At 38.6% G+C, this 21,090-nt stretch overlaps 1 protein-coding gene across 1 annotated transcript in view; it reads right to left on the reverse strand.

Moving 5' to 3' along the window:
* Window positions 1-21,090, reverse strand: part of LOC104287168 (chromosome unknown open reading frame, human C9orf3) — a 221,923-nt gene that overhangs the window by 148,388 nt on the left and 52,445 nt on the right. The window contains 1 exon segment of the mRNA XM_009885835.1: window positions 18,621-18,869. Coding sequence (XP_009884137.1) covers window positions 18,621-18,869 — 249 coding nt within the window.

A 21,090-nucleotide genomic window follows, 5' to 3' on the forward strand; every position in this document is an offset into this window, starting at 1 on the left:
CCTGCTGAAAACTCTACTGGTTTCCTGTCAGTCTAGTCCAAATTTAACACCACAGCTGCAAGTTGTCCTGAGTTTACCGTTTAAAAAACTTTTGTGAAAAATGTCACTGAGAGCAAGCAAAAACTAAGCCACAGAAGAAAAAACCTAATTAGTGTCTGCTTTTTGGCAGGAATATTGTAGAGAACTGCAATAGTATGCATGAACAGAGAGTGAGTGGGAAAGCCTGAGTGTGATGGCACCTGGAGGAGCACACAGCAAGAACAAGGATCTCAGAATGTCCTGTGTTAATGGCACACAGATTAGCAGGTCATCAAAATCCCAGCTCACCTAAGCTTCAGAAAGACATCCAGATGTGGAGACATGGAGCAGTGATCAAATCCTGAACACTCACAAAGGGGAAAAGAATGGAAACGCTGTTCACTGTTAGCTCTAGAAGGGTGGAAAAAGGCATATCCAATAATGCAGATCCAAAACCTCCACATGCTTGACAAACTGTGAAGAACCCAGGAGACATAAGGACTTGAAACGTCTGTCCTCCGTGTCACAGTAACTGATACAGAGCCTAATGGCTGGACAGAAATATCATGGTGCCAGACTGTTGGACAGACTTCTTGAACACTATGGTGCTCAAGTGTGACAGTGAGCGAGTGAAACGTAATTCGTTTCAGGCTTTATTTTACATAAAATCACCCTTCCCACCTATAAGATCTCCCCATGGGTATTTGCTACATTGTTACTATGCACAATTTAAACACTATTCCACATAGTTTGCACTTAAACTGCTTAGTACATTTTGACAGTTCATTGCTGCAGGGAGATAATGGTTATGCCAACATTAGTGCAGTATATTTTTAAAGGAAATCCTCCAGTCATGCACACGTACATTTCCAAACTGGTTCAGCTCTCAGGGAGGCTTCGGTGCAGGCAACCCAGATTATTTCTAGAGGAAGTTAGAGAGGAATCTCTGTTCCAGTTGTGTGCTATTTCACCCCAACAGGAACATAAGGGTGTGAAAAAATAAGCACTCCTCTGAACAGCTTCAGTGCTTAGGAAGGGGTATTTAGCTCAGAGAACCAGACCAAATCAAGCACAAAGCATATCTCTGCAGCTCTACGGACTCTAGACACAGGGGTCTGCATACTGACTACTTCAACCTGTTCATCCACGTAACAGCACCATATTACTTGCTAACACAGTCAATGCCAGTGACACTGTGCACTTTTTAAGACTGCTTTTTGTCTGATTGTTATTTTGCTTGGCTTTTTCTTTCAAGCAGAAATACAAAGACATGTCCAGAAGTATTTGTAAAGTTATTGATCTGTATCTCTAAGCATGCTGATTTCTAAACTATAAATTAGCTCTGCACTGTGTCACTATAAATGTGTTTATTACATTTAGCTTTTGAGTCTGATTTCAATGCAAACCAGGGACATAATGTACTTACTACGTAATATCTGGACTGACTTAAAGGAGCCGATTATGTGAACTCACTTAGCTCAACTAAATTTCTCAGGTTTATAGGCCTCCATGACAAAATATCCATAACTTAAATCAGCATCCATGGAGCTCATGTCAAGCAAAACGTCCAAGGCACTACTAACTACTTCCCTTCCCGGCTCACTACAAGCAAAAAATCAAAAGAGAAGGCCAGCCAATCCCCTCAGTACACACACTCCAAAAATAACAGTGAAGGATCATAAGATATTTCCACAGCTGCTGGATCCAGTGTTTCCTGTAATATCTACCAAAAATGTGTATTTTGCTGAAAATGTAACACTGCCTAAGCTGTTCTTAGCAGTTCTGCCATCCGTCAGGCCTTGTAAACAACCAGAATTTTTCATCCAAAAATAGAAAACTTTCTTGTGGAAGGTATGGTAAACCACCTGAAAGTTCACCTCCAAACATTCTTGCCCAAACCAAAGAAGTGGAAGGCTGTTTAATTTTAAAGAAAGAAACATTATGTGGTACTATAGTGGTGTGTAAAGTAGCTGGAAGTGATACCCAGTGGAATGATGCCAGAAAGAAAGAGGAAATTATGTTCCTTGGCAAAATGGGTCCAAAGCTGCCAGTGTCTGATGGTGGCAGTGTTGAAAAATGAGTTCTACATTCTTAGCCAAACAGCAGCAGCAGCTTATTGAAGGTGGTAATCACAGCACAGCAGTGAATTCAGCAGCAAATTTAATTAATCAGCATTTAAATATCAGAACTGTAATACTAGCCAAGCAGACTGGATTAACTATTCTAAAAGCAAAAAACATGTGACAGATGAAAATGATGCCTTTTGGCGTCTGCTAGAGCCTCCCAAAGATAATACTCCAAACTCAGAATTGCAAAGCCCCCCCAGACCAGCTTGCAGCCCATTGCTGCTGAAGTTAGGGAAAAACCTTAGACCTCGCACAGCAAAGGAATGTCAGAGCTTTGGTTAGAAAACTGACAATGGATCATGAGACACTACAGGAAGTTTTAGCTATTCCCTCTCATTAAAAGTAACTCAAATTTGACCTAGGCCCTTCTGAAGCCCCACACTAACACACGTGGGGACTGAGCAGAGAGAGAAATGGATTAATAAAATGTCAAAGCAAAAAGGATTACTCTAAGGTGAAATAAGCTGCAGAACGCTACGAATCTCATAAATCTGTCCTTCAGGAATGAAGTTTCCCAACTGACAGAATGTTATGACAGCAAAGAAACAAGAAGAATAGCAAATGCAGGAAGAGTAGGATCCAAGCCATTAAGCAGAGGAAGACTTAACTGAATGGTCATGATCAAAGCTAGTACTGAATTACAACACATATGAGGAAAAGAGACTTAACTACACAATAGTATAGAGTTAGAGGGGGTGAATGTTATGAAAGTGAAAAAAAAAACGACTTGCAGCATTTGAAAGAAGTGGGGAAAAAAATCCCGAGTATTAATGCTATTAAAAAAGACACCTTGAGATAAGTTTTCAAAGAGGACAATGATAAATTAGACCAAAAGCTAAACTGAGGTCTAGGAAGATAAAGTTACCTTGGTCAGAGGCAATGAGCATATCATAAAGTACTTGCAGAAGGTCTCAAAGTTAAAAAACCAAACAAACATAAGTAAAACCTCAGCCGTGATGAGAAAGGCATACCTGCCTCTTGATTCATATAAAGTCAGAGCTTTTGCCACCAGATTTTGTTTATGTAAGAATTACTGGAGAAGTTGTGTATTTTGGGGAACAGAAACCAGCCCTAAAGCACTGTAAAACCATGAGATCCAAATCCTCACTGCAAAGGAGTGTAGTGGTGAAGACCTCATCTAACTCATATCCAACCACGTAGAACTCAATGAGAAAAAATTAGTAAGAGTGTAACAATGACCTTATAATTTCTGTTGGTAGCCATGGAAGAGGAATTATTCTTAGTGACCAGTAAACGATTCCACTAATTATAGAAGACAACTGTGATAAATTGTTTTTTTTTTCCTGCCAGAAAATGTGTCAATATGAATACTGGTACTACAAACAAGCCAAAGGATATATTTGGGAAGGATTGTGGAGAGATGTGAAGGAACACATGGTTACAAGAAAAACGATTCATTGCAGAGGAAAACCTAATCTTCACAACTTCATAGTCTATGTTCTAAATGTTCTGTCTGGATTATTTTGAGTTTATGCTATTTTTTTTTTAATTTGTCTTTCTGCCCAAGCTTTCTGGAAGGTAAAAAAAGTCTTGAATCTCTGCCCCAGAGTAAATAAGTCACTATCTGTGTATTTTGAAAGATGAAAAAGCGCCTGTGTGTTGCTCACTTTAAACTACCTGACAATCACAGTTCTGGAAAAACACCAAAACCAGCGGAAACTCACAGACTAGGAGAAACATAAATCTGACATGGAGATCTCTTTCTTTTTGTAAACACTCTGAAGTCCTTCCACTAGCTTCACAATCAAGTTAAATTTTAGTTTCCTCATATGAAAGCTTTTATTCTGAATTTTACTTTGGAGAAGGAAAGGGAACAATATGAAAAATAGACTCTTTTATCATCAGTTCATAGGAAATTCATTCAAACAAGCTCTTCTTGCAGAAGTGGGAATCAACATCAAATCAGTGCAAAAATACATGTAAGGACTTTGAAAGCCTTCTTTCACAGTTTTGGGCAGTTTTTTTGTTTCATTCTTAATTAAAAGAACTTTTAGGTCAGTTTGTTTAAAAAGACAAAAACCAGGAGACAAACTATTACTAATGACAATAATAAAAGATTCCAACATGTAATAAAAGCAATCAACACAATACTGGGATCCTTACAACGGGCTCTGAACATGCTCATCTCCCTTGTCCACCATTTACTTCTGTCACTTCAGAATGCTACCAAGGATTCTCAGATCCGTAAAGAGCAACCCTAACATACAAACATTTCCCAACAAAAGCCAAAAGCAGCTTTCAACAGGGTACTAACCCCACCTTGAAGTATACAGAAATTATAAACTCACACAATGAAAAAAACATCATTTTGAAGTTTGGCAAGTTTCAGAAAACAAGTATTGTTGCAGTCTTCACTTTGTAAGACCAAAAGGAAAAGCCCTCCACAGTAATTGTTTGACAGGGCTATGTCTTCTCTGCCCTAATTAGGTACTTCTGGAAAACCTACTCCTTTACTGGGGCTTTTGGTCACTACACAAAATGAAAATAGTAACAGACAAATAATATTCACAAAGTGGTACTGCAGCAAGTTACTAAATTCATAATGTTTATCCTTCCCTGGTGTCAAATACACAATTTGATTGACCAGAAAGAAATTTGGTGTTTTTCACTAAGCCATGCAAAGCACACCTACTGATCCAGTTGTGCTTGGAATATATTCACCAGCTACAACACTCTCTAGTTTCTTCTCCCACAGGTTCCTAAGTCATTACTCATTTCTATTTATTTTTCTTCATGTTATCACTGCTTAGTTAATCCTCTAACTGTTCTTCACAACGTATTTATCTATTTCACAACTATGCCTATGCCTTTCTCTACACTGCCTCCTGGCAGTTTCTATACCCCTGCAGCCAAAACCAAGAGAAAGTTGGCAATTTGGCCTCTGTCAAATCATTAAATAAAGTGCATTCAGAACACAGTCTTCACACACAGAACTGCCTGGCAGAAGGCACCTCAGTATAGATGCACATAGCTACTGTGAGTACTGCAGGCAGTCTACACTTGTTAGAATTGACATCACATGCCAAGTCTCTCTGCTTCTCAGCCAGAAAGCAGTGAGACACACTCAGCATAACATAAGCTGCAATGAAGACAAGGAGCAGCAGCGAAAGGATAATCTCCATCTTTTTTTCCCCCATCTTCTTTTTTCCCATGTGTAAGAGGCAGTGCTACAAATTACTAGTCTTGCAGGAGAAATGGGCAGGCAGTCTCAACATAGACTTTAACTTTCCCCCTGCAAGGATGCCTGTAACTGACAGATGTAGTAGAAGAATCCCACCTCTGTTCCCCGTTTTTATCTGACAGACAAAATGGGCTCAAGGAAAAGACATTTAATTGCTGTTTTCACAGAAAGTGACTTTGTGCAAAACTGACTAGTGGCCCAGCAAAGACTAGATCTGTCTAAAGCACAGATAAAAGTGAATTTCTTCCTCTTCCAGGGTCGCAAAAGTTTTAGATAAATTAGATGAGAAAGCATAATCTCCTGTTTGTGCACTGAGCTTTAAGCTCTCGAGTAAGTAATCTTGATTTGCACAAGATCTCCTATTTTCAACAATATCACAATATACCTTATAAGAATTAGGAACAGATTTAATACCTCATCTTCACTAACAGTTAAAAAGCCCAAATATTCCCAAAAGTACCCACCTCTGTATTTTTTAGGATTTACCTGTAAAATTTTACGTTTCATAAACAAATATGATGTTATACACATGGGACATATCTACACAGAATATGGAATTACTCATAATTATGATAATGGTCACGAACGCAAGTGAGCTACTCGGTGACATCGAGATTGGAGGAGGTCTGGGCTGCAGTGATCATGCACTGGTGGAGTTCACAGTCCTGAGGGATATGAGTCAGGCAAAGAGTAAAGTCAGGACCCTGAATTTTAGGAAAGAAAAATTCCAGCTCTTCAAGGAGTTAGTGAATAGGACCCCCTGGGAAACTGCCCTCAGGGACGAGGGAGCAGAACAGAGCTGCCAGATCCTGAAGGACACCTCCCACACAGTGCAAGAGCTCTTGATCCCCAGGTGTAAAAAATCAGGAAAGGAATGCAAGAGACTGGCATGGCTGAGTCGAGACCTGCTGGTCAAACTAAAGGGCAAGAAGGAAATGCACGGGCAGTGGATGCAGGGACAGGTATCCTGGGAAGAGTACAGGAATGCTGCCCGGTTGTGTAGGGATGGGGTCAGGAAGGCCAAGGCCCAGGTGGAGCTGAACTTGGCAAGTGATGCAAAGAATAATAAGAAGGGCTTCTACAGGTATGTCAGCCGTAAAAGGAAGGTCAAAGAAAGTGTATGCCCCACTGATGAGCAAGGCTGTCAACCTGGTAACAATAGATGAGCAGAAGGCTGAAGTACTCAACATTTTTGTCTCAGTCTTCACTCTCTCCCCATACCCTTTGAGTAGATGTGCAGCTAAACAGAGAGACTGGGTGAAGAAAGGTCCCTCCCACTGTAAGAGATCCAGTTCCTGACCACCTGAGGAACCTGAACATACAGAAGTCTATGGGACCTGAAGAGATGCATCCCAGAGTCCTGAGGGAATTACCTGATGTAGTTGCCAAGCCACTCTTCATGATATTTGAAAAGCCGTGGCAGTCAGGTGAAGTCCCCAGTGACTGGAAGATGGGAAACATTACACCCATTTTTAAAAAGGGCAGAAATTAGGACTCTGGGAACTACCAACCTGTCAGCTTCACCTCTATGCCTGGGAAAATCATGGAACAGATCCTGCTAGAAGCTACGCTAAGGCACATGGAGGATGGGGAGGTGATTCCAGACAACCAGTATGGCTTCACCAAGGGCAAGTCCTGCCTGACCAACCTTGTGGCCTTCTCTGATAGAGCGACTAGAACAGTGGACAACAGAAGAGCTACAGGTGTCATCTATCAGGACTTCTGTGAGGCCTTTGACACAGTTCCCCACAACATCCTTCTCTCTAAATTGGAGAGATATGGATTTGATGGGTAGAACTGTTCGGTGGGTGAAGAATTGGTTGGATGGTCAGATCTGGAGGGTAGCTGTCAACGGTTCAATGTCCAGATGGAGATAAGTGACATCTGGTTTCCCTCAGCGGTCCATACTGTAACCAGTAATTTTCAATGTCTTCATCAATGACATAGACAGTGGGATTGAGTGCACCCTCAACAAGTTTGCAGACGACACCAAACTGAGTGGTGTGGTTGACACTCCTGAAGGACGGGATGCCATCCAGAGGGACCTGGACAGGCTCAAGAAGCAAACCTGTGCGAACCTCACGAGGTTCAACAAGGCCAAGTGTAGGGTCCTGCACATGGGTCAGGGCAGCCCCCAGTATCAATACAGGCTGGGGGGTGAAGGGATTTAGAGCAGCCCTGCTGACAAGGACTTGGGGGTACTGGTGGATGAAAAATTGGACATGAGCCAACAATGTCCACTCACAGCCCAGAAGGTCAACCGTACCCTGGGCTGCATCAAAAGAAGCATGGCAAGCAGGTCAAGGGAGGTGATTCTGTCTCTCTACTCCGCTCTTGTGAGACCCCACCTGGAGTACTGCATCCAGCTATGGAGCCCTCAGCACAGGAAACACATGGACACTCATAGGATTGGAGCAGGAAGAGGGGGAGGAGGAAAAAGATTAGGGATCAGTCTCCTATGAAAGCTTCCATACAGAGTAACATCATGTAGTCCATCAGCACTGAGAATACCGACTAAAATTATATATGACTTTCATTCTGTTCCGGTCTACAACTTTTCTGACACAGTCCTTCCTATCTCAAATCCCTATCTTTAAGACTATCTTTCATTTTTCTCTCCCTTTAGCAAAAAATAAAATAAAAGGAAAACAGAGCCAGCAGTTTGTTTGCATAGTTTCGGTGGTTTTTTGTTTAAACTTGAAACCAAGGCTGCAGTGAAAAAGACTGACATTAGCACCTGGCAACTGGTGCCAGAGGTAAAGCAGTACGCGTGGATTTAATGCTTTCTGTGCATCTCCTTTTGCTTTAAGCACCATTGGTCTTGCAGTCTGCATTTAAAAATCTAAAATCTGTTAACTGATTCAGGTTCTTCCCAGGTAGGGCTAGTCAACTGCAGGCTACTAGGGATTACAACAGACAGAGACTAAGAAACCTTCACATACCTGGTATGGTGAGTCAGATGACAGAAGTCTGTGGCTGCTTTGAACACTGCCTTTCTTTTGGCCCTTTTTAAATTAAGCTTAGGGCTTCAAAACAGTTGGCCACAATATAAAGTACCTTCTTTCTTATCACTTACAGCATATACACTACAAAATCTCTGCATTTATAAGCACTCTAGTACTTGTACAACTCAGAAACGGAAACAGAACATTGTAATACTGCTGATTATGAATACAACACTAAAAAGTAGATGGACCATTTTACTACTGATCTGCACAAAAAAATCTTTTTCCATCATCTTTTGCAGCTCTGTTGGTAGGAGAAAACAAGTTGAGGGTTAGAGATTAAGTAGGATACACAGAGAGGAACTCATTCTGAAAATTAATTTCAAAACCTCAAAAATAATGTTCAATAATGACAATTAATTACTAATTTAATCTCTCCATATTCTATCTCTCTATACACAGGTCACTTTTGAGGGAAAAGAATACTTTTTACTTTCTAAATGACATGCAACTCACACAACAAAAAAAAAAATAATTAGTATTACCTACACACATATATATGCACATATATGAAGGGCAGGCATGGATATATATGATTAGGCATACATATATATAATCTGTGTAACATATAACCACTGTAATATGCATAATCATATGCCTGCCTCTCATATATGTGTGTACAGTACACACACACACACACACACTTTTCCTGAGCCAAACCATTTTATTCCAGCTTTAAGCTGGGAACAAGTCTTTACAGTCAGTTGTAAACCACTGAAACACAAGTTTATATTGGAAATGCTTAGGCACCCTTAACTATAATGATGCTAGTAGGCTCTGCAATAATTCCAATTCTAGAATTTAATAACATGCAGTCACTCATATAGTAGCATCAGAAGAGCCCCATTAACTCTCCAGTTACTACAAGAAGAAATTACATTTTTTGTAGCTAAAGCCAAGAGAGGGAGGTAAAAAGAGAGGGAATCACTTCATATTCCAACTTAAGGCCTCAGTTTTAAGTAATGGGACATCTTATGAAGTTTATTCTAGACAATATAATGTTTACTTTGCTCATTTGAAGTAAGTGAATTTCTGTAAAAGAGCAAATTTTAAGAATGTTTATTTAATAAAGATATGTATTGTTTGAGTGCTTTTCTAATCACAGTGCGGGTCCTACCTCTTCATAAATTTGGATACAGGTGTCACTGGCCAAGAGCCCTTTTAACAATTCATGTGCCATACAGCAAAGAAGCAAGTGATTTTTAAACTCCTAAAATTATATTCCTTATTCATTCCATAAAATCACAAATGGCAACTATTTAAAGTTGCATATTTGAAGCACATGTTCTTAACATCGCTTTTTGTTTTAATTTTGGCCAGTAATCTGTGACTGAGATGTTAACTTCTTGTGGTACTTCCAAGAAGTGAAGCATCTTCAGACAGGTAAATATTGTACCTTGTCTTCTCAAAGGAGTAAGGAAGCTCTACAGAAACTACCAAAAATGCCCAAGAACATCATCCCCCCCCCCGCCAGGCTGTGCAATACACATCTGGCTTGCTTATTAACACATTCCACAGCAGGGGCTCACTTTAGGTGTTTATTGTAAGAAAAGACATGTTTCAGAACTCCAGATGAGACTGAGGGTTAGTGGCAGGGCTTGCAGAGTGATTTTTTTTTGTTTTGAAACACAGATGCAAAGCACATGCAAAGCTGGATGATCAGGTTTGTGTCCTCTAAGGCGGGCCAAAGGCAGGATTACGGGTTTCAGAGACTTATCATCATCTTTAGTATCATCAATGATGTTCAAGCAAGACAGTTTGACCATTTTTTTACCAGTTTTGCCATTTTTTACCATTTTACCTTATTTATTATTTTACCATATTTTTCAAAAAAGAAGAGCGAACAGTACTTTTCTTAGTTTACCTATTAAGACTTGGTGATAGCCGCTTTCTACGTTAGCAAGGTCCTCACATTAGCCTTACTGTCAGATACCACAGAGAATGGATGAATGAAACAACTGAAGAAGTCTCATCAAAGACAGCTGTGGTGCAATACTGTGAACTCAGCTTCTGCGCTTTCGTGTCCATGAAGAGGGAGCAATCTTACAACTGAAAAGCAAGGAAGTCATGACTGACAGACAGATTGATATAATATATAGGCAATAAGACCATATATGGATCTGGCTGGGTCCTGGTGGGTGTCTCTTGAGGACCTATGAGTGGGCCAGCACAGACTGCTGAATGTACCAGGCAGTATGGCTGAAATTTGGTTTCAATTCAAAATTTAATTTCAGAGCGTGGAATTTGCATTACTATGGAGCCTTTTCAGTCCACGTCAAGCTGCAGCTGTTGCTTCCATAGTTTTAGTAGACTACTAAGTCTTTTTCTGCTTTATGCTGTTGCTACTGGAAGGAAAACAATATACGTTCTTGCACAGATGTTACATTGAGATATCACACTAAAGCAAAAGGACATGTCATCTGCACTGTGGTGGTTATACAAGCCATTTGAATAATATCCCTTTAGGAACTAAGTATAAAAGCAGCTATGGCTGTGGAACTGCAAGAAGGATGGTGAAAAAAGCCAAAGTCAATTCTTATTCTTCATAGCCTCACATGCTATTTCATCAACCTGTCAGATTGTGAAACACAAGACTAAGAAGGAAAAAAAATTCAAAAGCAACTTGTGTATGCTGGGTTTAAGTGTATATTAGTGCATCTCATTTCTGCACATTCGAGTGCAAAAATAGAAGGGCATGGTTTTCAGATGACTGGGTGCTCAGCCACTGGGAAAAAAAAACCCACCATATTTGAAATATGTAGACATCCCACAGATTAAAGAAACAAGGCTTCCCCTATCACAGTCTTACGTCATACTTAAAACATGTAGTTGCCAGAACATGAATGGCTTTTTATTTTTATGGTGTCACAAGACATGGTGCAAAACAATTTGGCTATTAGGTGGTGGGAGGAGGTAAACAGTCAATAATAACAAAAAAAGTATTTGCAGCAGGTAATTTCCACATGCCACTTCGTCCAAGTCAAAGTTCCTAACCTTTTATTCTTTCTTTTCTCAGTGTGCTGCAGCAGTTAAACATAACTGATATCAGTGAAGATGCCAACATAACACCAGATAGTATTCAGCCTAAGAAGCTACCTTATACAAAACTTGAAATGTTTCTTAAAAAGAAGCAGTCATTTTATTTTCCAGTGCTACTCAAAGCACATGAAAGCCTATTTTCCAAGTTAAAATTAAAGAACTCTCTATTTTGTACATACTTATTTTCAGGAAAATAAAGAGAAAAAAGGAGATATTGAAGGTAAGAAATCTCTTTGCTTTATTAATCTTTCAAACATCATTCTGAAGGGGAAAAAAGACATGCTCTTAGGAAAAATCAATCTTATTTCTGATAATTGTTTAAAGTAATAATGGCTCTGACTGTAGCAATTTTATAAAATGATGAAAAACAAATTTTGCTTTCCATCAGAAAATGAACTTTGCAGGTTTACATTCAAAAGTACATCTATTAAGAGTTAATAGACCAATAAGGCAGCTCAGCGTATTAGTAAGGAAATATATTGTGCCTGAAGTACTCCAAATCCTGTTTTGATCCCAAAATGACAACTGGATGAAGGAATGTGATTGCAGTGGTAGCAAATTACACTTCAGGCTAAGAGTCAGAAAATGTTCTCAATGTCTAAATACCATGAAGTTCATATACGCGTTGCATAGCCAAATACTCTGAAGTACTGCAATCACAGCTAAGACTCCAACCAGGATGAATTTTGAATAGCTTTATTTTCTTGAAATAGTAAAGCAATGCTTCAGTAAAAGAAAAAACTACTAAATTGCTACCCATCAGTAGATTAGTATTAGTTTCATTAAAACTTAATTAAATTCTATAGCACTAAAAACTGAATCCAAATTCCTAGGACAGTGACAAATTTGAGGAAGGAGAGACTAAAGCAAAATACAAGAAGCTAAATGTTTAGATGGCTGGAAGACAGATCTAAGATCTCTCTGAATTCAAAAGTGACTGTAGGTTATAGCCTGTACAGCCTACAGTGAATTTCGAATATTATGTCATCCAGGACTGACCACCTTTCTGGTACTAAAAACAAAACCACCTTTTTTAATCTTTCAAAAAATCTCTCCAACTACTATCACATTTTCGCCTCTCCATTCCTCAAGGCGTATCTCTGGAGTCCCCTTGCTAAACATAGATATACCGAATTATTATTTACAGAAGCATTGCAACAGCGCGTGTGAGGCTAGAAAACACATCAAATATCTACCAGAACAGTTACTATTCAAAAAGAACCTCATGTAAATCAAAGTGAAACTCTGTACTTATAACTCTCTATGGTAGTCTTTGTACCATAGACAACATGGACTTCACAAGTAATTTCCACAATACTAAAATAAACAATATTTATTTATTTGTTTGGGACTTACAAAATACACAATATTCCAAATGAAAAAAATGCCAACTGGAAAGACTGTCTCCAGAAAAAAAAATGGTAATTTGCATCCTTTCTTAAAGAACTCAGCATAGGTGGTCATGTAGAACAGGACAGAAAAACAAAAACTAGGGTTAAAAAAATGGTTTATGCTCAATCCTGCTTTAGTCCTTCTGTTTCCATTGATGAATGGACTTCATGGTATTTTCAGCCAAATATCCTGCTTGACTTTTCATCTTAGAAGCACAAGAAGGATAGATACAATTTCTTTGTAGGTGGATTCCGCTACGGATTTCAAGCTCCAAATTCTATTAAAAAAACCCCACTGGATGTATGCCAAAGCACCACTACTTGCAAACATTTCAAGGAGGTCTAAGCTCAACAGCTTTTTCTTTAAATTCAAATCACATTAAAGTCACTGGAATCATTAAGTCAAATTTCACTTATGATGAACTAAGTCATGATCTGCCAACAAATCTACTGAGTAAAGATGCAAGTATGACTTTTGAACGAAAAGAAAAGGATTTTTGTATGTAAATGTGAGGGCACGTAAAACCATTTGGAGGATCAGGAATTAAAACCTCAGGCAATTTGCAGTCTCTCATATTAAAAAAAAAAATCAAAAGAGAAAAACCACCACACAAGGAAACAAGTATGCAAGATTCAAGTTAAGATTCTCCACTACATAATGATCAAAACTGGGTTAAAAAACATAAATCAATTTTTCTTTCTCCAAACATCATACTTCTACTTTTCACTTCAATTTTTTTACATAGTTTTTTCTGTCTGGATAACCAACTAGTCATATGTAAAAAACAGACTAGGGAGAGTTTATGTTTAAGGAATACACTTGGAAGTATTTTGTCAAATTAACACAATTGAAAATGTGCAAAAAAGTTTATCCAAATGTATATACTCATAAAAGGTTTCTACAGACAAGGCAAACAGTCAATCACAGTTCTGCAAGACTGAACAATACTTAAGACTGACATTTAGCTTTGATATTTGGATGTTTTCCAATAGTCCTGGCTGATTTTACTATAGAATTATCAGTTGTCGTTGGAACACTGCAGACATACAGATTGGATAAATGGTGGCTACAGACGCACAGATCAAAGAGGCTGCTTGGTCTTCCTCACCCTTCTCTCTCTCTTTTTTTTTTTTCCTTCTCCCTTTTCAATTTAAAAACTTAACAACCTTAGTGACATGGCCTGGAAAGACTCAAGAGTTCTGTTGATATACCATGTTTTGAAGAAAGGGATATTATTTCCTCTTAAAATACCATCAAAGACCATTTACATGAGAGAAGAGTGACTAAGATCTTTATAAATAGGAATTGAAAGCTGGGTTGCTAAATCCATATTTAGCCAGCTATATAAGTTGACCTGATTTACAAATATGCCAAGCATCCTTGATGTTTCTGTCATCAAGCACCATTTGGGTTTCAAGGGTGTCCAGCATACTTGAAAATAAGGCCACTAATTTTGGAGCCTAAACAGGATTCAAATTACCTAACATTGGATCCTGTTTTGAAAGTATCAGTGCCTTGCTCAGAAGTTCTTTTGTTCCACTTACTTGATAGCTCTGCTGGGCAAAATTGCTGTAAGAATAGCCAAACTAGGTAAGACCGGAAGTCCATCTATCCCATTATTCTGTTTTCAGCAGTTAGTCGTCCTAAGTGTTTAAGGAAAAACTAAGTGCATGCTACACACACCAAAGGACACTCTTCTCATCATACTCTTCTAGCTTCCAGCAACATGTGAGGTGACTGGTCAAGTTATCGACACATAGTGCTTGGCTGAGAATTTTTCCTTTTGCTAGTACTTACTATAAAACTAGTCCATCTAAAGTACATTAATTCAAACAGGAAAAGCAGTAATCTTGTGTTATTTAAACTATGTGTGCTGGAAACAAAAAACTTTGAAAACCATTGTTTCAAAAAAAGTACTTCAACTTCAATGCAAACAAAGGCCTACAACCCTCAGGGGAGTAAAATAAGTATCAGCATATTTGCTATGAAAAAGTAGAAATTTGGTAAAGAGTTTTGAAAGCTACAGACATACAAGAGATTGATGTGACTGTGAAAGGCTCTTGACGGTTATCAACGAAAAAATTACTTTCATGAGAAAAAAACAGAAAAAAAAAGAAAAAAAAGAGGGCTTAACAATTAAACACTGCAAGAGAAATCAAGCTCTCAAGCACAGGCTCAGGTGGCACAAAAAGTTAAAAGTCTGAATTTGAAAGAATGTTTTTCTTCAGGGAATGAAAAAGAACATGTAATTCAGGGTCTTTTCAGGATTTGCCAAAAAGGAAAGGAAACTGAGTCAGTGGGAAAAGATTTTGAAACACTAGGTTTTCAAATGTGATCAACAAAACTGGACTGGGAATGAACTGATTTGAAGAGTGCGAACAACCAGGAAACACACAGCCCCTATTTTTTATTTGAAGTCTTTCAGCCAGCTTTGTTGACATGAGTAACTACTGGCTCATATGAGAGCATTTGCAACTATGAAATGACTGCTATTTAAATGCCAATGGGGTTGACAATTCCTCAGGGAGTAGCATGTCCTCATCAATAGCACCAAAACATAGTGCCACTTTTAACCTCTTAGCTCTTCAAGTACACGAATGATGAGCAACTTTCGGTGTAGTGTGAGGTCAGGGACCTCTTCCCTGAACAATCTAATCAGGCGCTCTACAGTCTTTGCATTGTGACACACTTCCTTACCCTTTTTCCTCCAATTCACTCCCTTCTGCTAGTAAGAGAACTTAAAATCAGATAATTAAGTACTGTTAGGTGTCCTTGGAATTGTCAGAATTCTACAGGAAGCACTTAATCTCTGTTTTTTAAGCTATTTATATATGGTCCACAATGCTTTATTCATTTAATTTATGTACATTTTAACATAATAACACCAACAAAGACAGGTAGGCCACATTCTTCTTTTGCTGGCATAAATTTGGGAGATTTATTAAATTGAATCACTTGAACTAAAATAGTGTAAAACCAAGACAGAGTGCAAAATTAAATCATCCAGCTTCAAAGATCTGCAGGAAGTAAGAGGGGACGATTGCAATTATATACAGTCAAGATCCTGTTTCCATACAGAAGTCCACACCAAATTAAAATACACAGGAAGAGATGTATAGAAAACACAAGTAAAATGAATATGCTTTCACCTAGAGTTTTTCTCATAAAGCATCTGTCACACTTCAAGAGAAATGCAGCTGACCGACAGTAGCAGCTACTGGAACAGACAGATTAAAACACCCAATAAGGTCACTCTATGCAAGAACTATCATCATCTCATACTAGTCTAAAATATTGGGGAAACTTCCCCCTTAAGTAAAGGGAAGTATTTTCGGATATGAAAAACAAGTAAGTATCGGCTAATGAGGAACAGACAAAGAAAAGTGCCAAACGCGGTAAAGCCCTGATACTTCAGATAATAACTAAAATTTATGACTGTTTCCTTCCCTGGCAGACAGGAGTACAATTAGAATTCTCAAAACAACAGCCCCTTTGTGCTGGCATGCTCTGTTATGTTTATACCGCTACAGATAGACTAGAAGATAAAAAAATAAATAGTACAGCACCCTTTTTAACCCAAGATAATAGCTAACTTTTTTTTAATGTGGGTTTGGACATGGTTTTGCACATAGCTTATTCTTAACTGAAGCCAGTTAGGTAATTATCATTGCATGCACAGGAATTAACCGTTTAAGTATCTTGCTACATACATAGAAGCCTCTATTTGAAAAATCACACAAAACAAGAACAAACAAGCTATTATGAGTCACTTTAATAATTTCCTTTGCTGTCCAAATACAGCTTGACATTTAAACATCTCAAATTATTATTTTATTTCCATTTTGAAAAATTTGGATGTACTTGGCTTGATGAACTGTTAAATGAAAAGCATCAGGAAGTATGTATGCCCTTTCTTTCATCCTTTACTTACATTCAATGATATGGATCACTTGGAACTGACAGTGGTTAGAAGCAGCGCAGGGAAATACAAGCATTGGTTTTTCTCATCTCCTTCACAAAGAAAGCCCAAGTACTATATTCTGAACATGCAATCTGGACTCAGATAACCACAGATGGTTTTGCAACAGGATACCCTGCAGGCATCTTTTCCCTATAAATTCTGGGAAAGGTACATGCAGGGGAAGTTCTGACAACTTCCCAAAGAGCAGTAGCTTATCAACAACTGAATCTTGAAGATTTCTCCTACTGTGTGCTGTCATTTTGGCCTAGACACCTCTCTCCCCTTTCTTTTCATTTGGTACTATGAGTGCATCTTGCCCTTCATGGTTCCACTGATCCACTCGTATCACACAGCTAAGTAAGATGGCCAGTTTCTTCCTCAATTACAGTGACGATCCATAAGGACTGGTGTCAACCTTTTGGTACCATGCCTTTGAAGTCAGAGGAAATCACTAAGCAGCTCTACCAATTTCATACGGCTTCAAGAACATGGTACACAACATCACACTCACCTGCAAATCAAACCACTATGCAAAACATCAGAGAATATAGTCCGTGGTAGGTGCCCAAAGCAAGCAGGATTCATGTAAGCCTCTTGATGCTTCCATTTAGGAGTTCATTGAGTGAAGAGCTACCATTGAAAACTCAGTAACCAGTACAAGGTATCTCCAAAGCAATGAGGCTTATATGGCAGAGAAGGGTCACTGAACGCTTAAGTTTTAAATTTTAGAGATCTTCATTAAAAAAAAAAAGACAGTAAACTTATTCTAAAAACTATTGCATATTACTGCATGCCAGCATAATTTTCTTTTATCCCTAAGGAGGATTGCAAGAGGAAAGCTGTAGAGAAAAATCTACGTAAATAAGAAACAAAATAGGTAGCATGAAACAAAATGTTTCTTTATGTGATTAATTATACAGTTTGTAAAAAGAAATAAACTTCTGGTTCTTCTATGCACTTGGACTGGCAATTTGTGGAATTTGTTGAAGTTGCTTCAGATATCAAACCTACTCAACAATTGCCCCAAGAGCTCCAAAATACAAAACAAACTATCTGGGAATACACCTTTCCTTTCGGTCCTCATCTTCTATCTATCTGAGCTTTGCCTTTAATTCTTCCCTTGGATGTTTTGTCCATCTGCCTAAATGAATCCACTCTACTCTGGGCACTAGGCAAACAGTGCAGAAAAATAGTGTTTCATTCTCTGCTATTAACAACCACTATCTCATTACCAACTTAAATATATGTATTTAAAAAAAAATAAAAAGCAAATGGGAAATTTCACTTGCTAGGCATTGCCTTACAACTAATAGAGTTAAATTCTATTGTCATTGCATAACTGGAATATACTTTAAAACAAGAATATTTAATTAAGCTTTTTATTCTCCACAGTTCCACGAAAACCTGATAATATAATCCTTACAGTTTGCCTTACTCAGCTTCCAAAGACCAGTGGTCGACCAGAAATTCATAAATCACAAAAGGCTTATGAATAAACTCTAGATCTGGATTTTAACACGCTCTTGTTCTGCCAAGACATAACGGTAAAATCAACGCCAAAAGAAAACATGGCACAATGACAGCAGCATCAAGTATTTAAATCAATCGAACTAATAAAAGAACTTCAGTGCGGCAAATGAGGAAATTCAGGCCCACATGTCTAATGAGCTTCCCTGAGCCCTGTTAAAACTAAAATTAAAGATCATAGCACAAAGGATGCAAACAAACCTACCCACATGAAGCCACTACTAGAGTTTTAAGTTTGGTGTAAGAAAAATAGCACAGCAACTTTATATTGACAGCAATTTAACAGTAAGTAGCTGACAAAAAGGAGTTCAACAAAATGCAGGAGATGAGATAGTAAGAAGTTTCTTTACCTAGCCATTCCCAGGCTGGAAAAGTTGGAAGGAACTATCAAAACATCAAGCCTGGAAAAGGGGTGGGTACCCAGTGTGGTGTAAGCAGCTGAGAGGCACTGAGGAATTAGCTGAAGCAAACACTCTTCACAGCGTTCCATAAGGCACCAGGGAGCAAAAAGTCTGTAAGGAATGACTGCCTGCAACCTGGCAGCAGGATTTTGGAAACGGCAGGGATATTCCACATGACCACAGATTTCTTCATGGCATCTGACAATAACAACAACAACAACAACAAAAAAGTTTAATGTGGTACCAGAAATGTGCTCAATTGAGCAATTGAGTATGCTAAGACAAGGATATTCTCTAGACATCAAAATGACAGAGTTTGTTCGCCTAAAATCATCTCATTTATATTCTCACACTGTTCACACATGTGCAGCACTGCAAACACTCTCACTACTATATGTCTGAGTAAAACTGATATAGTCACTCATAATTTAAAAAAAAGAGATGAGTCAAACCTTGTTTTCCTAATATATATGTATCAAAAGAACAAGTGCTCAAAGTGTACACAATGAAAAATAAATAACAATACAAAAATACTTATTTATTCAGAGAATTCCTATTCAAACTAGACTATGAAAATAAAATTTTATACATATTAACACCAACATATTAAGTGCAATTAGAATGAATGGGGTTTTTTTCTGTTGTTGTTACTAAAATTCTCCAGGAAGTTACTGGGGTTTTTTCCTTAAGTAAAAAACAACAGTAGATATCAATTCAGGCTTATCACCATAGACATTTGAAAATATCACATTAGGATCAAGCTTACTTTTCATCACTTTTACAGGATATTCACAGCTGTGGCTCAAAGGAAGGAGGGGTAAATCAAATCTTTCCTAAACCCTGAGTCATATAGCTTCACAACAATTTATCTGCCCAAATAGATGCATATCTAAGCAGAAATCAGCTTCATGTTTTCACCTGCTAGCCTGTCTTCTGTACAGCACAGAGCCTCTCCTTGATTTGAGACTTCAACTTAAGGAAGCTGGTTCTACTATGCCTGGACAGGCAAAGCACTTATTGTTACTGCACTCGGCATTGCCCAAAGCATTTATATTTGGAAGATCATGCTCCAGGTGAGTGCTGACACAAAAAACCAAGATAATAACACATAGAAAAGAACTACATTTTGCTCAAGTGCCAACACTTTAACACCTTATATAACTCTCTCTGTGAAAGAAATAGACTCTAAGCTATTTTATTGATTACATATGCAAAGAAACTACATCCATTTTTACACAATTTTTTTTCCTAGGGTGGTCTAACCCAGTATATTTCTGCTGTAAAACAATGTCACTTTGTATTTAATTATCAGAGTTGAGATTAGGCAAGAACATGAATGGTAGCACCCTATCTTTTGTAAAAGTTGCCAAGTCCTTAATGACCACAAGGAGATAGGAAACTTCTTTAAAACCCTAGCTGCATTTAACTTTTTCTTTGATAGTATCCTTATGTGAAACTCACTCGCATCTGGACATATATTACATTACACATTTCAACACCTTCTTTCAGAAATCCTTCCTTTTCCTGCTGCCCAAGAGTTTATATCCATTATCTTATCTGAGACGCTACCTTAACATTTGCTTGTCTATCTATTTCACACCCTTTCTAGAAATGTCTGCTACTGTGCATAATGTTGGTTGGTTTGGTTACCTAGTCTTAATGACTAAAACAAGTAACAGTGTCTGTTGTTTTAATTCCCAAATAAAGATTACCTGGATATAACTGTACAAGCAGATTTTTAAGGACATAAATTTTTATCATAGAATGGTTTAGGTTGGAAGCGACCTTAAAGATCATCTAGTTCCAACTCCCCCTGCCACAGGCAGGGACACCTTCCACTAGACCAGGTTGCTCAAAACCCCATCCCCCCTGGCTTTGAACACTTCCAGCGATGGGGCATCCACAGACTCTCTGGGCAACCTGTTTCAGTGTTTCATCACCCTCACAGTAAAGAATTTCTTCCTAATATCTAATCTAAATCTACCCTTTTCCAGTTTAAAACCATTACCCCTTGCATCCTACGGCTTTACTCCCTGATAAAGAGTCCCTCTCCATCTTTCCTGTAGACACCCTTTAAGTACTGGAAGGCTGCTATAAGGTGTCCCTGGAGCCTTCTCTTCTCCAGGCTGAACAAGCCCAACTCACTCACCCTGTCTTCACAGGAGACGTGCTCCCGTCGTGGCCCTCCTCGGGAGCCTCTCCAACAGGTCCATGTCCTTCTTATGTTGGTGGCTCCAGAGCTGGATGCAATATTCCAGGTCTCACAAGAGTAGAGTATAGGGGCAGAATCACCTCCCTCAACGTGCTGGCATGCTTCTGTTCACAGAATTACAGAATGGTCAGGGTTGGAAGGGACCTCTGGAGATCATCTAGTCCAACCCCCCTGCCAGAGCAGGGTCACCTACAGCAGGTTGCACAG

The sequence above is a fragment of the Charadrius vociferus genome, unplaced genomic scaffold (genome assembly GCF_000708025.1).
Source record: "Charadrius vociferus isolate BGI_N301 unplaced genomic scaffold, ASM70802v2 scaffold235, whole genome shotgun sequence".
Lineage (NCBI taxonomy): Eukaryota > Metazoa > Chordata > Aves > Charadriiformes > Charadriidae > Charadrius > Charadrius vociferus.